The 18306-nt window shown below is 43.4% G+C and overlaps 1 protein-coding gene across 3 annotated transcripts in view; it reads right to left on the bottom strand.

Moving 5' to 3' along the window:
• Window positions 1-18306, bottom strand: part of Utrn (utrophin) — a 528929-nt gene that overhangs the window by 388568 nt on the left and 122055 nt on the right. For all 3 annotated transcript variants that reach the window (XM_057761785.1, XM_057761787.1, XM_057761786.1), the window contains 3 exons: window positions 4470-4562; window positions 2723-2800; window positions 2285-2377 (listed from right to left, as the gene is read on the bottom strand). In XM_057761785.1, the coding sequence (XP_057617768.1) occupies window positions 2285-2377; window positions 2723-2800; window positions 4470-4562 (264 nt within the window). The remainder of the gene's footprint in view (window positions 1-2284; window positions 2378-2722; window positions 2801-4469; window positions 4563-18306) is intronic.

Genomic DNA, 18306 nt, shown 5'->3' on the forward strand with positions numbered 1-18306 from the left:
GGGTGGATGGATGGATGGATGGATGGAGGGATGGATGGATGGAAGTAGTCCTACCTTAACCTAAGTAAACACGGCCAGAGAAAGAGCTAGTAGACAGCACACGCCCCTGACACAGTGACTGAGGAAACTCAGCGTGTTTCCTGCAACACCTCTACCCAATGAACAACCTGAATCTAACCTACTAGTCAGGAGAGTCACTCCCGGGGACATTCTACAAAGTAGCAGTTCAGAGCTCTCCAAAAACTTCAACGACATGAAATGCAAAGAAAGATTCAAAAAGTACCCCCATGTCACAGAGATAAGAGAGAGAAAACCAATGAGGATCACTCATGGTCTTGAACCACTGTTTACCTGGTTCATCACCTTGTCTCCCCTCCCTCTATCTGTAGTGCGATTAATAAAAACCCAGAGACAGTTTCAACCCATGCTTATTCAGTCCCAGACCAGCTGGCCTTGGTGGGTTCACAATAAATCAGTTCCACTCTCTGAGCATGGCGGACAATGAAGGCTGATGAGAAGCCAAGGACAATGGCATTAGGTTTCGATCCTAATACATGAACTGGCTTTGTGGGTGCTTAGCGTGTTTAGACGCTCACCTTCCTGGACATAGATAGAAGACCTTCGTCTTCCCGCAGGGCAGAGAATTTGGACTGCTCTCCAGTATCGAGAGGGAGGGGGAATGGTGTGGGGGAAGGAGAAGAGGAGTGGGGCTAGGGGGAGGGGACTGGGGGGAGGGGGCAATATTTGGGAGGAGGGGAGGGAAATGGGAAATGGGGAACAGGTGGAAATTTTAATAAAAAAAGTTAAAAAAAAAATAAAAATAAAAAAAAAAAGAGGGCACAAGACCTCATTGCAAAAAAAAAAAAAAAAAAAAAAAAAAAAAAAAAAAAAAAAAAAAAAAAAACCCAGAGACAGATACTGGGGTCCAACCTGAAGGTCAGAAAAGCAAAACAGCCAGCCCTGGCTCTTACCTCGACCTCAGTCCAAAATGGCAATCCTGCCTCCAGGAATCTCAGAATGAGACTGTGTCTGAGAGCTGTCTTTTCCCATCTTCTGTTCCTCTCTAGGGCTGAGATTAAAGGCGTGCACCACTACCACCGCGTTTCTATGGCAAACTAGTGTGTCTACTGAGATTAAAGCTGTGTGTCACCACTGCCTAGTCTGTAAGGGTGACCAGTGGGGTTGTTTTACTCTCTGATCTTCATGCAAACTTTACTTATTAAAACACAAATGAAACGTCACTACATCCATCTACCCCTCTGCTTGTGGGAGATTGACCTAGGACCTCAGGAATATTGGCAAGCGTTCCATCGCTGAGCTACGTTCCCCTGCGTATACTACTGAGACAGTTAGCCAGAGCTCCATGAGACCTACACATAACTATTATCTCAGTATGATTTTCCTGACTTTAATGATGTTGGGATAATATAGTAACAAACGGTAATATTCCACATCTTACACTTTTATGTTAATGCTATTGTGACTATAGAGCAGAGTTTGTTGTTTGTAGTAAAAAGGCCATGTTTTTACACAAAAACTTGGAAAGCACACTTTGGTGGTTTACATGGAAAACGGTATACAAAGTATTCAGAGAGAGAAAAAGCCAGGGTGAGCTAAGGAAACGCAGGTGTCTGCTGACATTTGGGGAATCGGAATGAAAAGCATTTGGAAATTCCTGAGACTATTCCTACAACCTCTTTCAAGTCTGAATGTAAGGCAATTTTCTGAATTAAATAGAAGATACCCTTTTTCTCCTCTGCCCCAAATCTAGATCAAGCTGCCAACACTTTCCATCGGGAATTGGTGTAAGTTAGACAGCACTGTCTGGAGAGTCAGACGCTAAAGTCCTGTGGCCCGCATCTAAAACTGGGCCTTATTTGGAAGTAGGGCTACTGCACACAGCACTGCGTAAGGTAAGGTCATGCTGGAGGAGGATGACCTTTAAACACAGCATGACTGGTGTCCTCCCCAAAGAACGAAGGGAAAGCCGCAGGCTGTGTGTCACGAAGACAGCAGCTAAGTTTCCATAAGCCAGCACACCCCATTTTGCAGCAAACTAGCAGTATGGATAGACAAGGACCAGACTCCCCCAGAGCTCCTGGGAAGAAGAAATCAGCTTTGCTGACTCTTGGGTCTGGGACTTACAGACCTCAGAATTTCGAGGCAATCAATGCATCCTGTTCGAGCCAAGCACTGTGGGACTTTGATTTGGTTGCTGTAGACAATGACTAGAGAACCAGTACATTTTCAAGGTCTACTGAAACGTAATTGGGACTTTCCCCACCTGCCAGTGCAGAATGATGCTCCATAACAACCCCAACGTCAGCTTGTGGTTTCCATCCACGATATCAGTCCCCCCGATGTTGACCAATTCCACCTGTCAGAACAAAATGATAAAAATAACGAACGCAACTCTGAGGACAACGTCTGCATAGAACACTGGCTTTTGATTTAGGACATTTGTACAGCAATATAAATGAGGATAGAAATTTCATTTCAGGAACTGGATCAATGCAAAAACTCAGAAGTGTATTAGTTATACTGCAGATCAATGAGAGCATCAGAAAAGCCACTTGACCTAGCCTTCACTCACAGAACAAGTTCAGAATTTCTACCACAAAGGAACATTTCCAAGAATCGGCTCCTGCTGACGCTTACAGACGCCAGCAGGCTTCAGGGTAAATACCACTCCCAGCAGCAGAGGAGCCCAGATGTTGCTTACGTTGTTCTGATGTAAAACCTGCAGCACCCGGTTGACATTATTTAAGGCATGCACCCTTGTGGAACCACGCTCCTTTGGCTGGAAAATGAAACAGAAAATCAAGTAAGATGCCACATCCTCTCATAGGCTGACAAAGTCTGACACAAAAATGCAAACAGAACAGCAGGACAGGATCCATGTCACCAGTCTGGGTACCACAGGATGCAAATTCACTAACAAGACGAGATACTGGCTCACTAACCTGTGAGCCCACTGAAATCTCCTAGGGACCCACTAAACAGGCATGGCAGTTTCCTGTCCCAGGTGAGACAGAGACTTGAAGGACTTAGGACGTGGCGGGGATTTGGAGCTTTTAACATTGCCCTCACTACTCAAAGAGGCAAACAGACATATTTGCGAATCAATTCTGTCAGAGAAAGCCTCTTCTATCTAAACTTCTCTGGAGGCATAAAAGTACCAGAGAAGTTGTACATGCTTTATCCTGACCAAGGAGGAACAACAGAGCAAGGAGATATTGTTCTAAACTCAAGGTCACGTGAGAAGAGTCCACACCTAGTGTATGACAAGCTAGGCAGCTTTTTTCTTCCACCTCTCCGGCCAGGAACACTCATGAGAGACACGAGCTTTTCCCTGAAGGTGCCCAGCCTCTGCCAGGAAGGCAGACAAAGCATGTGATACTCAGGCAATGGCAAGGGAATAAAGTCTCATCTTCAGCAGTGCGTCTCTGTATGACTTTATAGAAATACTGTCGCTAGTGTAAAATACTGTCACCACTAGTGAAGACATAAAAGACACTGTCACCAGTAGGACAGAGAGCCTTACACACAGAGTGACAGATCTGGCTGTGATGAAAAAAAGAAACATGGAGAAAATGCTGAGATCCCGAATAGAAATAGTAATGTCTGGGGGCTGGAGAGATGGCTCAGCGGTTAAGAGCACTGGCTGCTTTTCCAGAGATCCTGAGTTCAATTCCCAGAAAGCACATGATGGCTCACACCCATCTGTAATGAGATCTGGTACCCTCTTCTGGCCTGCAGGCAGAACACTGTATACACAAATATATAAATGTTAAGAAAGAAAAGAAAAGAAAGGAAGGAAGGAGGGAGGGAGGGAGGGAGGGAGGGAGGAAGGAAGGAAGGAAGGAAGGAAGGAAGGAAGGAAGGAAGGAAGGAAGGAAGGAACTTGAACAACTATTTCTTAATTGCTTATTAAATTACATTTAAATGAGGCTGTCTCTACAGTCTCACCTCTGAAAGCATACCCTTCTCTTTATGAATCCATTCCCCATTTAATTTTAAGTCCCCAAATACAGGCAGTCTCAGGGCAAAAACATCTGAAGTGACTTTATATTTGATGAAAACAGAGCCCTGAAGAAAAGCTACACCTACTCTATCCAACCATCAGTTAGAGCATTGTATATAAAGTTCTGCTTTCCGTTTGCCTTCGTGACTCAGTACCCACAGTGGGTCTTCAGATATCAGTAACGACTAGAGATCAACCTCATTCTTAAAGATGTCCTGTCCTACAGGCTGGAGATGTAGCTTAGGTGCTAGCGTGCACGGAGCCCTGGGTTCCAATGTCAGCACAGCCTAAGCCTGGTGTGGTGGCACACACACCTGCAAACTCAGGGCTCAGGAGGAGAGACAGAGCCTCAGAAGTTCAAGGTCATTCTCGGTTACACAGTTAGTCTGAAACCAGCCTAAAGCACATGAGAACCTGTCTGAGAAAAACAGAAGTGTCCTCTCACCAGTGATGTCCCTGTGAGGCCTTCTAGAAGATCCAAGAGCTTTCTCCCATCTTTGAGGTCTGAGAACATATCACTGATGGGTGGTTTCCCGCTCTGCAATAAAGAAGAAGTCAAATCATGATTATTTCAGAATCAGAAATCCCATGTTCTGGGGCTGGTGAAATGGTTCAAGAAGCAAACGCACTTGCTGCTGGCTGTGATGGCCCGAGTTCAATTCCCGGGATACCCATAGTGGAAAGAGTAAACTCCCACAGGCAGTCTAGTGAACTCCACAGGTGCACCATGGCCTGAGTGTGGGCATTCATGTGTATGTGCATGCTAGTAAATATCTAAATGTAATAAAATTAAAAACAAAAAGAAATTCCACATGTTCTTACAATACTTTTGGCTTTGTTCAATCCCATTCCAGTATTTAGGCTGTCAAAGCTTACAGAGCTCTTAAGATAGACAAGCACTATCATCCCTCCCTGATAAATACACAGGGAAACCCCAGTCCACAGATCTGGCCTTCCTGTGTCAGGGTAAAGGCTTTAAAAGAAGGCGGATTCTGTTCAAAAAATCAGGAGTCTCTGTTTCAAACCCAGTTTAACCAAGAACTACGTGAAGAGTCTAGCTCAGTTACCTAACCTCCCTTAAGACACCTTTTAAAGATTTTCTTTTAAATATCAAAAAGTATAATGCTATGTGAGAATATACTAAAAAGTCGCAAAGCATGATGCAATATATCTGTAATGGTCTTCTATGATGTTGCTCCTTTATATGAAATATTCAGAACTAAAGGTCCTTCCTGCCAGCCATAGGTATTTCATATTCAATAACTGTATCTTTTACTTCTCACTTTAAAAAGTACATCTTCCATATGAAGCAAGACTTTAAGCTTGAGATAAAAAGGGAAGGGAAACAGAAAGACTATCCCCTCCGTACCCCACCTACTGACTCCCTCCTCGTCTTAAACAGCTATCGTGTGCAATCAACTAAGGATTCATAGCATGTGTCTTAAAAGCTCATAGGCTCGGAGAGGGAAGGTATGGCCCATTACAGAAACAGTGAGTGAGCTGGTCCCATCTCCAAAACTCAGCTCACTCTCCAGGCTGCCACTGTGACAGGAATGGAGATTATCTCTGCTGATTACAGACCACGCAGATTAGCAGAACACAGAAGCCACCTTCCAGAAGCAAAAAGAACTGAAGACTCGCAACTGCTACCAACAAAGCGGAGGGAAGACAAGCCCTTGCTAGCTGCCTGGCCTCAAGGCTCCCCTCCTAACCCCACTCTCACTTCCCAGAGGGCAATCCAGCCACCAAAGAACTCGGTACCTGCTCAGGTCTTAATGCAGCAAAGGAACAAAGACATAATCAGGTAAGGTCCAGGACACAGGATGAGTTTCATCCATTAACCTCCACCAACTCACAGCCACTTTCCAAAATACCAAGAAAACACTATGGAAAGGCTTATAAAATAAAGCAAATGCAAGGATTTTCTTCATATCAGACATAATTACGGGTGACTATTAATGCCCTTATATATAAACAGGCTATGTTACGGACTAGCCAAAGATGTCAGCCATGTTACCTGGTCTTTACGCTCTTAATCGTTTCTTAAAAACTCAAATGGTTAATCAATCACTATTATCATTTATACCAAGAGCTGTTTTCTATTGTTATAATAGAAAAATACTGCTGAGGCTGGAGAGATGGCTCTGCATTTAAGAACACTGGTTGCTCTTGCAGAGGACCCAGGTTCAGTTCCCAGCATCTACACAGTGACTTATAACCATGCACAACTCCAGTTCTGCAGAATCTAACACCTGCTTCTGGCCTCTTCAAGAAGCAGGCACACACACAGTGTCCATGCACACATGAAGGCAAAACATTCAGACACATAAAATAAAAATAGATTTTTTTTTCCTAAAGAACCATAAAATTTCAACAATATCCAAGAGAACTTATGGAAGACCTTCTCAGCCCCAAATTCACAGAAATGATGACCTGTGGGAAGCTTTCCCATTCAAAAACAATTCACATAAGAATAAGGCAGAAGAGCACACCTGTGTTTCACCCAGAAGCCATGAATGTTCCACGGCAAACGAAGACTTCTAAAAGGTGGCACTAACGGCACACTCTCCTTGCTACCTCACATCCAGACAGTTGATTTATTAGAAAGGCTTCCTATGAAGGGCAGATATGGAAGGGCTGGGAAATGAGTCGGATGATGCATGGTGTGAAACTCCCAAAGAAGCAATCAAAAATCATGGTTTTTTGGTTTGTTTGTTGTTTTTAAAAAAAAAAAAAAAAAAAGTCCCCTCTAGAGTATTCTGTTAGAAAAAAGATGAAGACAGTCCTGTCCCTGTAGAAGCCAATCACGCAAGGCTGAGCAAAGCTCTTTTTCCTTTAAATGTAGGCTTACAGTAACAACAGCTCAATTTCTCTCTTCTGTTCCCAATTTCAAATTAACACTGATGACAAACCATATGGAACATGTCGTGAGCATGTACTCTTTTCCCGATGTTCACACACAGCATAAGCAGTGATGACATTATTGGCGTACACTGACTGTCAGTTCTCAACGAAGGAACTCCAAATCCCTGCAGGACGGCAGACAAGGAGGGTGATAGGGCTCCCTGTGATGATATTTTGTTTGTCCTGTAACAAATAAAGATTGCCTGAAGATCAGAGTGTGGCGCAAGCCACAGAGGCCAGGCAGTGGTGGTGCACACTTTTAATCCCAGCACTCAGGAGGCAGAAGCAGACGGATCTCTGCGAGTTCAAGGCCACCCTGGGCTACACGAGATTGGTCCAGTCTAAAAGAGAAACAGCCAGGCAATGGTGGCTCACACCTTTAATCCCAGTACTTGGGAGTCACATGCCTTTAATCCCAGCACTAGAGAGGTGGAGACAGTAAGGGATAAGGCTAGGTGGAGAGAGGATTTTAACACAGAAAAAGACAGACACTCACGGCATTCAGTCTGAAAGGAACGGGAACTTGCCGCTTTGATCTGAGCATTTGGAGAGCTAAGAACTCTAGTGGCTGGCTACTCTGCTTCTCTGATCTTTCAGCACTTACCCCCTCTATATTAAGACCAATTTAGATTCACGCTCCAGCTCCCCAGGGACAGAGTGAAGTGCCTAGACTCTCACCAGGAAGCCATCAAAATCTGTGGTTCCGAACTTACACATGACATCCTCAATTAAAATGTGCGTCTGTGCTCTGCTGAGCTCTTGAGCTCTGGATCCAGGTCCCCAGCACAAGCACCCCTCTGCCAAGGGCCAGACAAGTTTTCTGTCGGCATGTCATCCATCTTTAAACAACGGTACTAGTCTCCACCCACCCCTCGAATCTGAAAGATGAAACACAATTAAACTCTTCTCCTTGAGACTAGTTCATCGCTGGCCTTTGCACACAGGTGTGCTGTTCACCTGCTCTTCTGCGCACTGTCTACTACACCAGTGCCTTAGAAGACAATGTGAATGAGCTTCCTTGAACATCCGAAGCACCATGTAAGGCAGCTGCTTCTTCTCCTTCTGGCAGCTTTTTGGTTTTGTTTTTATTTTTGTTTTGTTTTGAGGAAAGGTCTCACTAGTCTAGAACTCACTCTATAGACTGAGCGGCTTCTTAATTGGTGTCTTTGGTCATTTTAAAGACATTTAACTCCACTGGAAAATGTTCTGTCGTGAGAGTTTGAAATTTGGCACCTGTATGCGTATTTTTTATCAATAAAACACAGACTGAAAATGCACTGGAAAAAAATTTATACACACACCCATGGCATGCGTCTACAATCCCAGCATTCAAGAGGCTGAGTCAGGGGAGTTTGAGGTCTGCATAGAAAGTTCAAAAACAGTCTGAGCAAGAGCCCAGCAAATAAGGGATTTGCCTAGCAGATACAATGCTCAGGATTCAATCCCCAGCACTGCAAGGAAAAAAAAAAAAAAAACTTCTCTCTCTCTCTCTCTTTCTCTCTAATACACACACACACACACACACACCATACACATGGCTTGTCACTATAAAACACTAAAGGGTCCTGAAAAAATACAAATACAAATGTTCCATAAAAATAAGAGAACATGTCCCCTCCCAACCTAGAAAATAAAAGTAGCTTGTGTATAAGCGCTCTCTACACATGGGATCAGAACAGTGCTTGTATAAATTATAGGACAAGGCAGTACAGACTTTAGCCATTGCTGGCTGTGTGGTCTCTGTTGAAACGACTCAATTTCCTGTTGCAATGTGAGAACAGTCACTCATAATGCAAGAACAGGTGAGCCAACTGGAACAGCAACTTTGTTCTAATTTCATAGATACTGAAATCCAAGTTCCATATAATTTCCATAAATTATAAAATAATATTCTGCTCCTTTCTAACCACCTAAAAATATAAACATAATTTTAATGTAAAGACTATACAAAAACGGGCAGGAGAATAGTGAAATGTTCTAAGACAGTAGCCAACACTTACTGTGTGCACAGGTAAGTTCTGAGAATGGTACAGATATGCATTCTTTCTTCCTGATGGTGTTCTAAAGGGAATAGCATCAATATTCCCCTTTCATAAATGAATAAAGTGAGATATAAAGATAGCATAACAAGTGAGTGACAGAACCAGGATTTGATCCCAGAACACCTGGCTCCAAATCCATGTTCTTAGCATTTGAGCTAGCTAATATTACCAGCCATAGAACTGTGATAAACAGGGAAGCGAGGAGCAGTTGCTGGGATGAGAAATAGAGAGATGCAAATGTAGATGTAGAGATAGATGCTGTAGATGTAGATAGATAGTAACTCCCCAGAACGACGAGAGAAATCTCTACCCTGTACTAAACTGAGACATGCATTTCCCAGAACCACACTGGAAAGCATTCCTGGTGTTTTTATGCTGTGGGCCGTAAACATCGACTCTGGGAAAAGGTCTAGAAAAGTCAAAAGTCATCTTTTAATAAAAATAAAAACTGATTCATCTTGACCATTTAAATCTGTGCAAGGACTGACTTGCAGTAACTTCTCTGGCAGAGAACATGCAGCTGAATAATTCAATCAGACAAATACTTGGTGAATACCTCCTTTGTGCCTTAGCCCCAGTGAAAGGCCAAGTTCACATCACCCTCCCCGTTCAGAAGAGGCTGTTTTCATTGCTTCCCAATAAGCAGAAAAGAGTGCAGATGAACAGTCTTGAACTTGGAGAAAAGATAAAGTTGTGTTCCATTTTGCTTTTTAAAATTACTTTTATTTTATTTTATGCATACGAGTGTCTACCTTGATGTGGCCTGTGAACCATACATGTGCAGTACCCACAGAGGCCAGATGAGGGCGTCAGAGCTCCTGGAATTGGTTGTGAGCTGTGTTGTGAGTGCTGGGAACCAAGACTGAGCCCTCTGGATGAGGAGTTGGAGTTCTTAACCACTGAGCCATCTCCTCCAGCCTCCCACTTTTCTTTTAAAGAAAATAGCAAAACAGCATGATGCCAGGTACTGTAAGGCCTGGAGTGACCCACTGGGACCCACTGAGACTGGCCCTCACTCTTACCACCCTTCCACCAGAACTTTTTGGAAAAGTCTCAACACCAGTCCTAGCTAGCTTCGCTGTTTTATTAGAGGAACCTAACAACAATGCTGGCTCCTGGGACATGGTTGCAACTAGACTTAACACGGTGCGAGCAAAGAAGCCAACAATCATCGTCAAACAAGAGGAGAGGGGAGGCAGGTGTCAGGAGAAAGCTTCACGTAGATGTGGGACATGACTACTGGCCTCATAACACACGTGATGACATAGCAGTGAAGCATGTCTACTGGGCGCTAACATACATGATGATAAAGAAGTGAAGCATGTCTGATTAGCTCTATCACACATATGATGACATAGCAGTGAGGCATGTCTGATGGGCTATCACACATGTGATGATAGAATGACATGAAGCATGTCTACTGGGCTCTCTCACACCGGGAAGAGACAATGAAGTGAAGCGTGTCTGGTGAGCATCTCTCACACACGGAGAGTCAGCAGATGCTCCAGGCCCTACGCCAGCCCAGCATGACCACATAGGAATTAAGACTCGCTGTTTGGCAGAACTTCCTGTTTACAAGAGAAGCTGGAAATCTGAACTAGCCCCTGCAGCCTCCTGACACTTGTAATTTTCTAGAACAGCACACCAGGCAGATGAGTCTTGTCTACAGGCATAAGAGTCATAGGGTGAATGACAGGCAATCATCACATGGGGCCTGCAAACGAAATATAGACTTAGTTAAAAGTGAGTCTCTTGAAGAATTGTGGATTCTGTGACCAGAATGCGGACAAACACACACAGGCACATGCCATGCTGTGCTCTCACACAATAAACCAAGAAATGAGAATGTGATTTTTAAAAATGTCAGGTGGCTGGAGAGATGGCTCAGAGGAATAGAGCACTGGCTGCTCTTCCAGAGGTCCTGAGTTCAATTCCCAGCAACCACATGGTGGCTCACAACAATCTGTAATAAGATCTGGTGTCCTCTTCTGTACTGCAGGATACATGAAGGAAGAAACCTATATACATTGGCCGGGCGATGGTGGCGCACGCCTTTAATCCCAGCACTCGGGAGGCAGAGGCAGGTGGATCTCTGTGAGTTCGAGACCAGCCTGGTCTACAGAGCTAGTTCCAGGACAGGCTCCAAAGCCACAGAGAAACCCTGTCTCGAAAAACCAAAAAAAAAAAAAATGTCATATCGGCCCAGCGGTGGGGGGCACACACCCTTAACAAACAAACGAACACATACATAAATGAGAATACAACATTTTAAAAACATCAAATGGAGTCCAGCAGCCATAACATACTCCTTTAATCCCGGCACTTGGGAGGCAGAGGCAGGTAGAACTCTGTGAGTTCAAGGTCAGCCTGGGCTACAAAGCAAGTTCCAGGACAGCTAAGACTGTTATACAGAGAAATCCTGTCTCAAACAAACGAAGTCCTATGGGGCTAGCCAGCAGCTCAAATGCCTTTATCCAAAGGCACGTTCGCCAAGGCTGACAACCTGCATTCAGTCGCAGGACCCATATGATCAATGGAGAGAACTGATTCCACATGATATCTTCTGATCAGCACACTTCCGTGAAACATCATGTGAGCACATAAACAGACTCACACTAAATAAAACAAGCCTAATTTTTAATTAAAAAATTAATTAGAATTCAAGCAGAAAGAGAGGGAGGGAAGGAGGGATGGAAGGAGGGAGAGAGAGAGGGAGAAAGGAAGACAGCACTAACAGAGTATCTTCCCTCAGCCCCACCCCCATCCCCACCCCAGAGACAGGGTTTCTCTGTAGCTTTGAAGCCTGTCCTAGAACTAGCTCTTGTGGACCATGCTGGCCTCAAACTCACAGAAATCCACCTGCCTCTGCACCCCGTGCTGGGGATTAAAGGCCTGCACCACCACCTCCCAGCCCAAAGTATCTTAAAGATGGTGATCATGAATACCGACTGACTGTATTTTATATTTGCTACTTTCATTGGTATTGGGGAATCGGTAAAAACTGAAATTGCTTTTTAAGAAGTATGTAGAGCTCTTAAGGTAATTAGCTGCGTTGACATGAAGTAACAGGTTCTAGGAAGCCTGCAGCAGTCCTCACAACGCTCACAGAAGATAGCCCATGTACAAGAGGGAAATAGTGATCCCAGCCATGACCACACACTCTGAAGCATCTTCTTTTCTGCCTCCTATGTATATGACCACTGACTGCCAAGATTCAAAGAGCAGAACACAGCACATAGACGCACATCCATGTCCCTTCGTATGAACAGTGACCGCACGTGAGCAGCAACGCCTATGTATATCCGGGATAGATGCCTCACAGCCTGCCTCACGTTCGGGCCACAAAAATTTCAAGTCAATTGCAACCTATGCGAAATTGTCTTTGAAAAGGGGAAAAGCAGAAACACACATAATGTTCTCCATTTTCCAGTTTTCATATTCTCCCCCTAACAACCCTGATGAAGGAGCGTCCATAATTTGTAGCCTCACTGCTCTGCCAGATGAGCAGCTCTGAAAGAGGGCCAAAGAAAATGCAGGCTCAAAGTCAGGACAAATTTCCCAACAGCTTCGCGGCCTCCCTTGGGAGAGCCCACATGCAAATGAGAGTGAGAAAGCCAGAGTCCAAAACGCTGCATTTTACAAATGGAGCCACAGTCTAATGTGACTTGTTTCTATTTGGAAGTGCGTGGCAGAGAGCAGATTTCCCAAGGAAATGAATGGTACCTCGTGGGTTTCCTTTAACATTCCTAAACAGTCATGATGCACATTTTCCCCACCGATGCCACAATACTTCTGGACAATACGAGATGGGTAATAATGACTGAGGGGTATAATGGGTCAAAGGATAAAAGACGGTTCCTTTAAAAACTGTCTCACAGTTTGCTTGAGATCGTAAAAAAGGAATGGTACACCCAGGAGCAAGTTTGTCTTAACCCTTTAAGCACCCACTTTCTCCTGGGTTCTTCACCTCTCACAACCCCAGACCATGACTACTCAGTGTGTGTTGTTTCTCAGGGTCCCCAGGCTCTGAAACATTGAGACCCAATGGCGTATTGACAAAGACTTGTAGCTATATACATATTTAATATAGGCAGCCATCTGCCTATGACCAGACACAGACATAAAACATACAGATCGAATGGCCTCTGGTGAGTGATTTTTTTTAGTGTCTGTATAGCCATACGTAGTTCTTAGTAAAAGGTAGTTTTAGACCCATATTGTTCAGTGTGATCTAGCCCTTTATCTCTGACCAAGGAAACAACTGAACCAATTTTAAGATTAACTAGTTAGATGTCAAGATGAAGAAGTCTACTGAGGGATGGAGAGATGGCTGAGCACTGGCCGTTCTTCCAGAGGTCCTGAGTTCAATTCCCAGCACCTCTATGGCAGGTCATAGCAATCTATAATTGTCGCCCCATGGGATCCAATGCCCTCTTTTGCTGTGCAGATGTACATGCAAACAAAATGCTCATGTACATAAAATATATAAATGAATAATTTTTAAGAATTCTATTGAACAAAAAAGAAATGAATGGCATGTATAAGAGCCAAGTGGCTTTTTAACAATTATTCCAGTGTCGAAGAATTAAAAAGAATGTTTGCATAGCTGGAATTGTTTATTTTTAAGATTTACTTCTTTTATTTTGTGTGTGGGGGTGTTCTGCGTGCCAAATGTGTGTGCACCTCATACATGCCGTGGTGCCTACGGTCGGATCCCGTGGAGCTGGACTTACAGATGGTACTGAGTAACCATGTGGTTCTGGGGATCAAACCTGGGGCCTCTGGAAGAGCAGCAAGTGCTCTTAACTACTAGCCCATGTCTCCAACCCTGGCTTTCACTTTTAGTAAATAAATACAGTAAAAATTTCAACCTATTGTATCTATTTTCATGAAATAATACAACTTAAGGTATTTTGCACTCATAATGTTATTCTTTTCTTTCCAATAGAACTGTCTCTGTTTCTTAGGCATATTAAATATATGTCTGTGTTATTGTCACTCATTTATTTAACAAACCAATTAATACTCAGTGGATACTCATTTAATGTTAAAAGATAAGCCAGGTGTGGTGGTGCATGTCTTTAATTCCAGCACTTGGGAGGCAGAGGCAGGTGAATCTCTGAGAGTTCCAGGACAGACAGGGTTGTTACACAGAGAAACCCTGTCTTGAAAAAGAAAAAGAAAAAAAAAAAAAGTTGTGCACATTGAAAAATAAAAAAAAAAAAAAAAAAAAAAACCTCAGGCTGGGCATGATGGTGCACACATTTTAACCCCAAAACTCAGGTGGCAGAGGCAGGCAAATTTCAGTGAGTTTGAGGCCAGCCTGGCCTACATAGTGTGTTCTAGGACAGCCAGGGCTATGTGGAGAGACTCTGTCTCAAAAAACAAAAAAGAGAAAAGAAAAATAGGAAGGAGGAAGGGAGAGAGAGGGGGGGAAAGGAGGGGGAAGGCATAGAAGGAGAGAGAGAGAGAAAAGGAGAGACAAAGAGAAAGACAGAGAGATAGGAAGGAAGGGGGAAGGCATGGAAGGAGGGAGAGAAGAGGGGAGAAGGGCAGAGAGAGAGGGATAAGGAAACGAGTCCCTCATGGAGCTTATCATTATCTGGTAATGGATATGTGCACCTATTTGAATTATAGCTAACGGAAATGGTAACACTTTGAGTATACAGAACATATCTACCCACATCTGTGAGCTCAGAAAAGGTATCCAGTACTATATGACATTTCAGCTCAGGCAAGAAGGAGGACCAGGAGCTAGAATGATATGGATAAAGAAGCAGGCACAAAGCCATAGGAGGCCACCAAGTTGGAGACACAGACAGTGTGACTATAACACAATGAGGAGACAGCTGCAAAGAACAAAAATATTAAGAGTAAATGTAGGGACGTATAATGCCAAGGGCCTGAAAAGTCAACAGAGATCAAAATTCATACTACACATCTTAAATCCGGACAATTCCAATGTTTTAAAGTGAAATTAACAATGGAATACCCTATAAAAGAAAAAGAGGCAACCAGGCCTCTGAGATCATGTCAGCTTCAGGAAAACTAGAAAGGAGGAGAGGAAAAGAACAGAGGAAAAACAGCTCATGGCTGCTAATGTGCTCCACGTGTTTAAAGACAATATTCCAAGAAGACGGAGTGATAATGCTTAAGCAAAATATAGCGCTAGCTTGGGGTAAAGACTTTCCTAGAGTATTTTCCTGGAGGAACACACACAGCACCATAATCAGTTCAAAAGAGAATTCAAAGAGCTCCAAGTCTGCAGGCAGAGAAAAAGAATTAAATATATGTGCAAAAATGCATAAACTGCTCTACGGGTAATAATCAATTTCTTTCCAGCTAATTTTCATCTTTATGGATGAGAAGAATGTGTATCATCTATTTTCTACAATTTATAGAGCTGTAAAGTAGCTTACAAATAACAAAATGCCGGCTGAGGATGGGCTGCATTGATAGGACACTTGCCTACCATGCATGAGGATTTAGTTCCAAACCCCAGTCCCTTGCAAATGAGGTGCAGTGGCATTCATGCTGAAGTTCAAGGTCATCCTCAGCTACATAGCAAGTGTGAGGCCAGCCTGAGATACAGGAGACCCTGTCTCAAAATAATCATAATGATAATAATAGTAATGATGGTGATAGAAGTGGGAAGAAGGGGAGGAGGAGAAATTAAATTAACAAGTAATAGAAGGTGGAGTCAGTCCAGCTGGTTAAGCCGAACAAGGTGATCTGTTAACATTGTTCCCAGTTTTACAACTTTGACAAGTAATATACATAATAGTGACTTAGAAAAGGAAGGTGCCAGTGAAGATGAAGACTAAGCAAATCCTGGATGAAGGCAGGCGTAAGAGTAAACAGGATGGCACCTGTTATCTGATTGACACTCTGGGTAGGGAGGGGGCCAGGAATGTAATGTCCAACAAGACGTCTGTTCTTAAGTAAATTCCTAAATGGCAGAAGATGCCATGAACGTCTGTTTGGATTTCTCACCATGGGGTCCCAGAGTGAAAGGAGCCAGCAGACACACCAAATAATATTTCAGAGTTCATTAGAATATTTGCTAAAGGGCATAGACAAAAAGAAAAATAAATAAGTGTATTCTCTTCAATAGGACTCTGTGTGTATACACAAGATAGATAGATAGATAGATAGATAGATAGATAGATAGATAGATAGATACATACATACATACATACATACATACATACATACATACATACATGATAGATAGACAGATAAACTAACCGACAGACTAACCTCAGGATTACCCAATGAGGCTGCACAGAAATGGGAATGCAACCTTTCCCAGCCCAGCCAGAGTTAAGCTGCATAGAAATCTATGGAAATCTTGGAACCTACAAGTGTGCTGCACCCTCTCTATCCACCTGCAGATTAAACCCAGCTAAGGAAGGGAAACAACATGGATGAAGTCTGTAGTCCTGGCCGAAATTCTCCCTCTTCATATTCACATCCTCATTGTCTTGCATAGTTTCCTTCTAGGCTTTGACTTCTTGCTGGCAGCAATCTACAGAGGAAGCTTCCAGGATCATCCCACTTTTGGTTCTTTCTCTAAACACAACAAGACTTTGCAGCTTCTGGGAGAGCACAACCCAGCATGCTGCACACTGTCAGTAACCTCTGCTCCCCCGGAGGAACTACGGACACCCCAGACAAATAGATGAGACTAAAGTCCCCTTTGATACTACAAAACAGTAACATGGTTCCACGGGGTAGAGAGATTTCCGTACCTTTTTATAAATGTGCATATTTAAATGTCACCTTCATTAGGTAACCTGTCGGGGTCCTGCAAGAATCCATGTTATTTGGAAATCTGAAACTCTCAATGACCATCAACAAAAAAAGTTTCTCTCCCATTATTCATCCTCAGCTATCTTTTTATCCTGCACCCTCCTCTGTGCTTCACTGCTCTGTTCCCTGAACCCCATTCTCAACAGTATGGCAGATGGAATTCACCCAGTTTTAAATGTTGCCTCAACCAAGGTCTCCCAAGACTTTGAAAGTGATCTTTAAAATTTAATACTATGGGAATTCTTTCCTGAGCGAGCACACGAAGCGGCTTAAAAACCACACCTGCTTCTCTAGTTTCATCATAGAAAATGACCATGACCTCAGTAATAACCAGGCTGGATGACACCACCACCCCCCAACGTGAGCTCTCAGGAGACTGCAGGGAAGAAGCTCCTCCAAGTTCACATTCTCAGCCGCTAAAACTGTGCTGAGATTGTGGCGCATGCCCACATGGAACGGTGAATGCCATCCAGTCCATGCCATAGGATCCTTGAAACTACAGAATCAAACCATCTGAAATTGACCATAAAATGCCTACCAGTGGTTTAGAACAGTCTGGTACATAAAACCATGAGCCCTGGGGTACCTCTGTTCTTCCACAGCTCTCCAAATTAGTTTTTCTTTATAACATATGAAATTCTGACACTATGCCTCACAGTTTTGCAAACGATCACACACAGAGGTACACACTGACTACTTAGTGACTCATTATATTACGTTAATTATTTATTCATTTATTTAGTGTGTGTGCATGTAATTGTGTGTGTGTGTGTGTGTGTGCGTGCGTGCAGTATGTAGGGGGGGGAAGAGAGGGACATGGATATAACTCTGTGAAATTTGTTCCCTCCCTTGATAGTGAGTCGCAAGGTATTGAACTCAAGACATCAGGACTGACAGCAGGTGTCTTTGCAAACTAAGACAGCTCGCTAGACCCCAACTCTACACTCCACACTCGCCTATCAAAGTCTGTTTCCATATCCTTCACATATTCAGAGGCAACATACAATATCTTTAAACAAAAAGCTATAAAACCTAAAAAATGCAGCAGTCAAGTGATCAACCATAAATCTAGAAATATGCACTGTTTTGTTTTGTTTTGTTTTCAAGATGTGGGGTCTCACTATACTGCCCAGGCTGACATCAAACTCCTTGGTCCAAGTGATCCTCCTGCCTCAGGCCCCCAAACATGCGCTACTGCATCTGACCAGTGAAACGTGGTCAACTTTTAAATTGTACCACTACTTAAAATTACCTTAAAATAGCCTCACTTTTCTTCAGAGAAATACGAGAGCCTGTACAACTGATCTTTACAGCTTTAAATACAAAATATTTTCAAACACAATTTGTTTGTTTGTCTGTTTGAAACAGGGCTTCTCTGTGTAGCCCTGGCTGTCCTAGAACTGACTCTGTGGACCTGGCTGGTCTCCAACTCAGAGATCTGCCTGCCTCTGCCTTCTGAGTACTGGGACTAAAGGCATGGGCTACTACACCTGACTCGAATACTCCTTTTAATTAAAAGAGGTT

This window comes from Chionomys nivalis, chromosome 2, assembly GCF_950005125.1.
Source record: "Chionomys nivalis chromosome 2, mChiNiv1.1, whole genome shotgun sequence".
In the NCBI taxonomy this organism is placed as follows: domain Eukaryota; kingdom Metazoa; phylum Chordata; class Mammalia; order Rodentia; family Cricetidae; genus Chionomys; species Chionomys nivalis.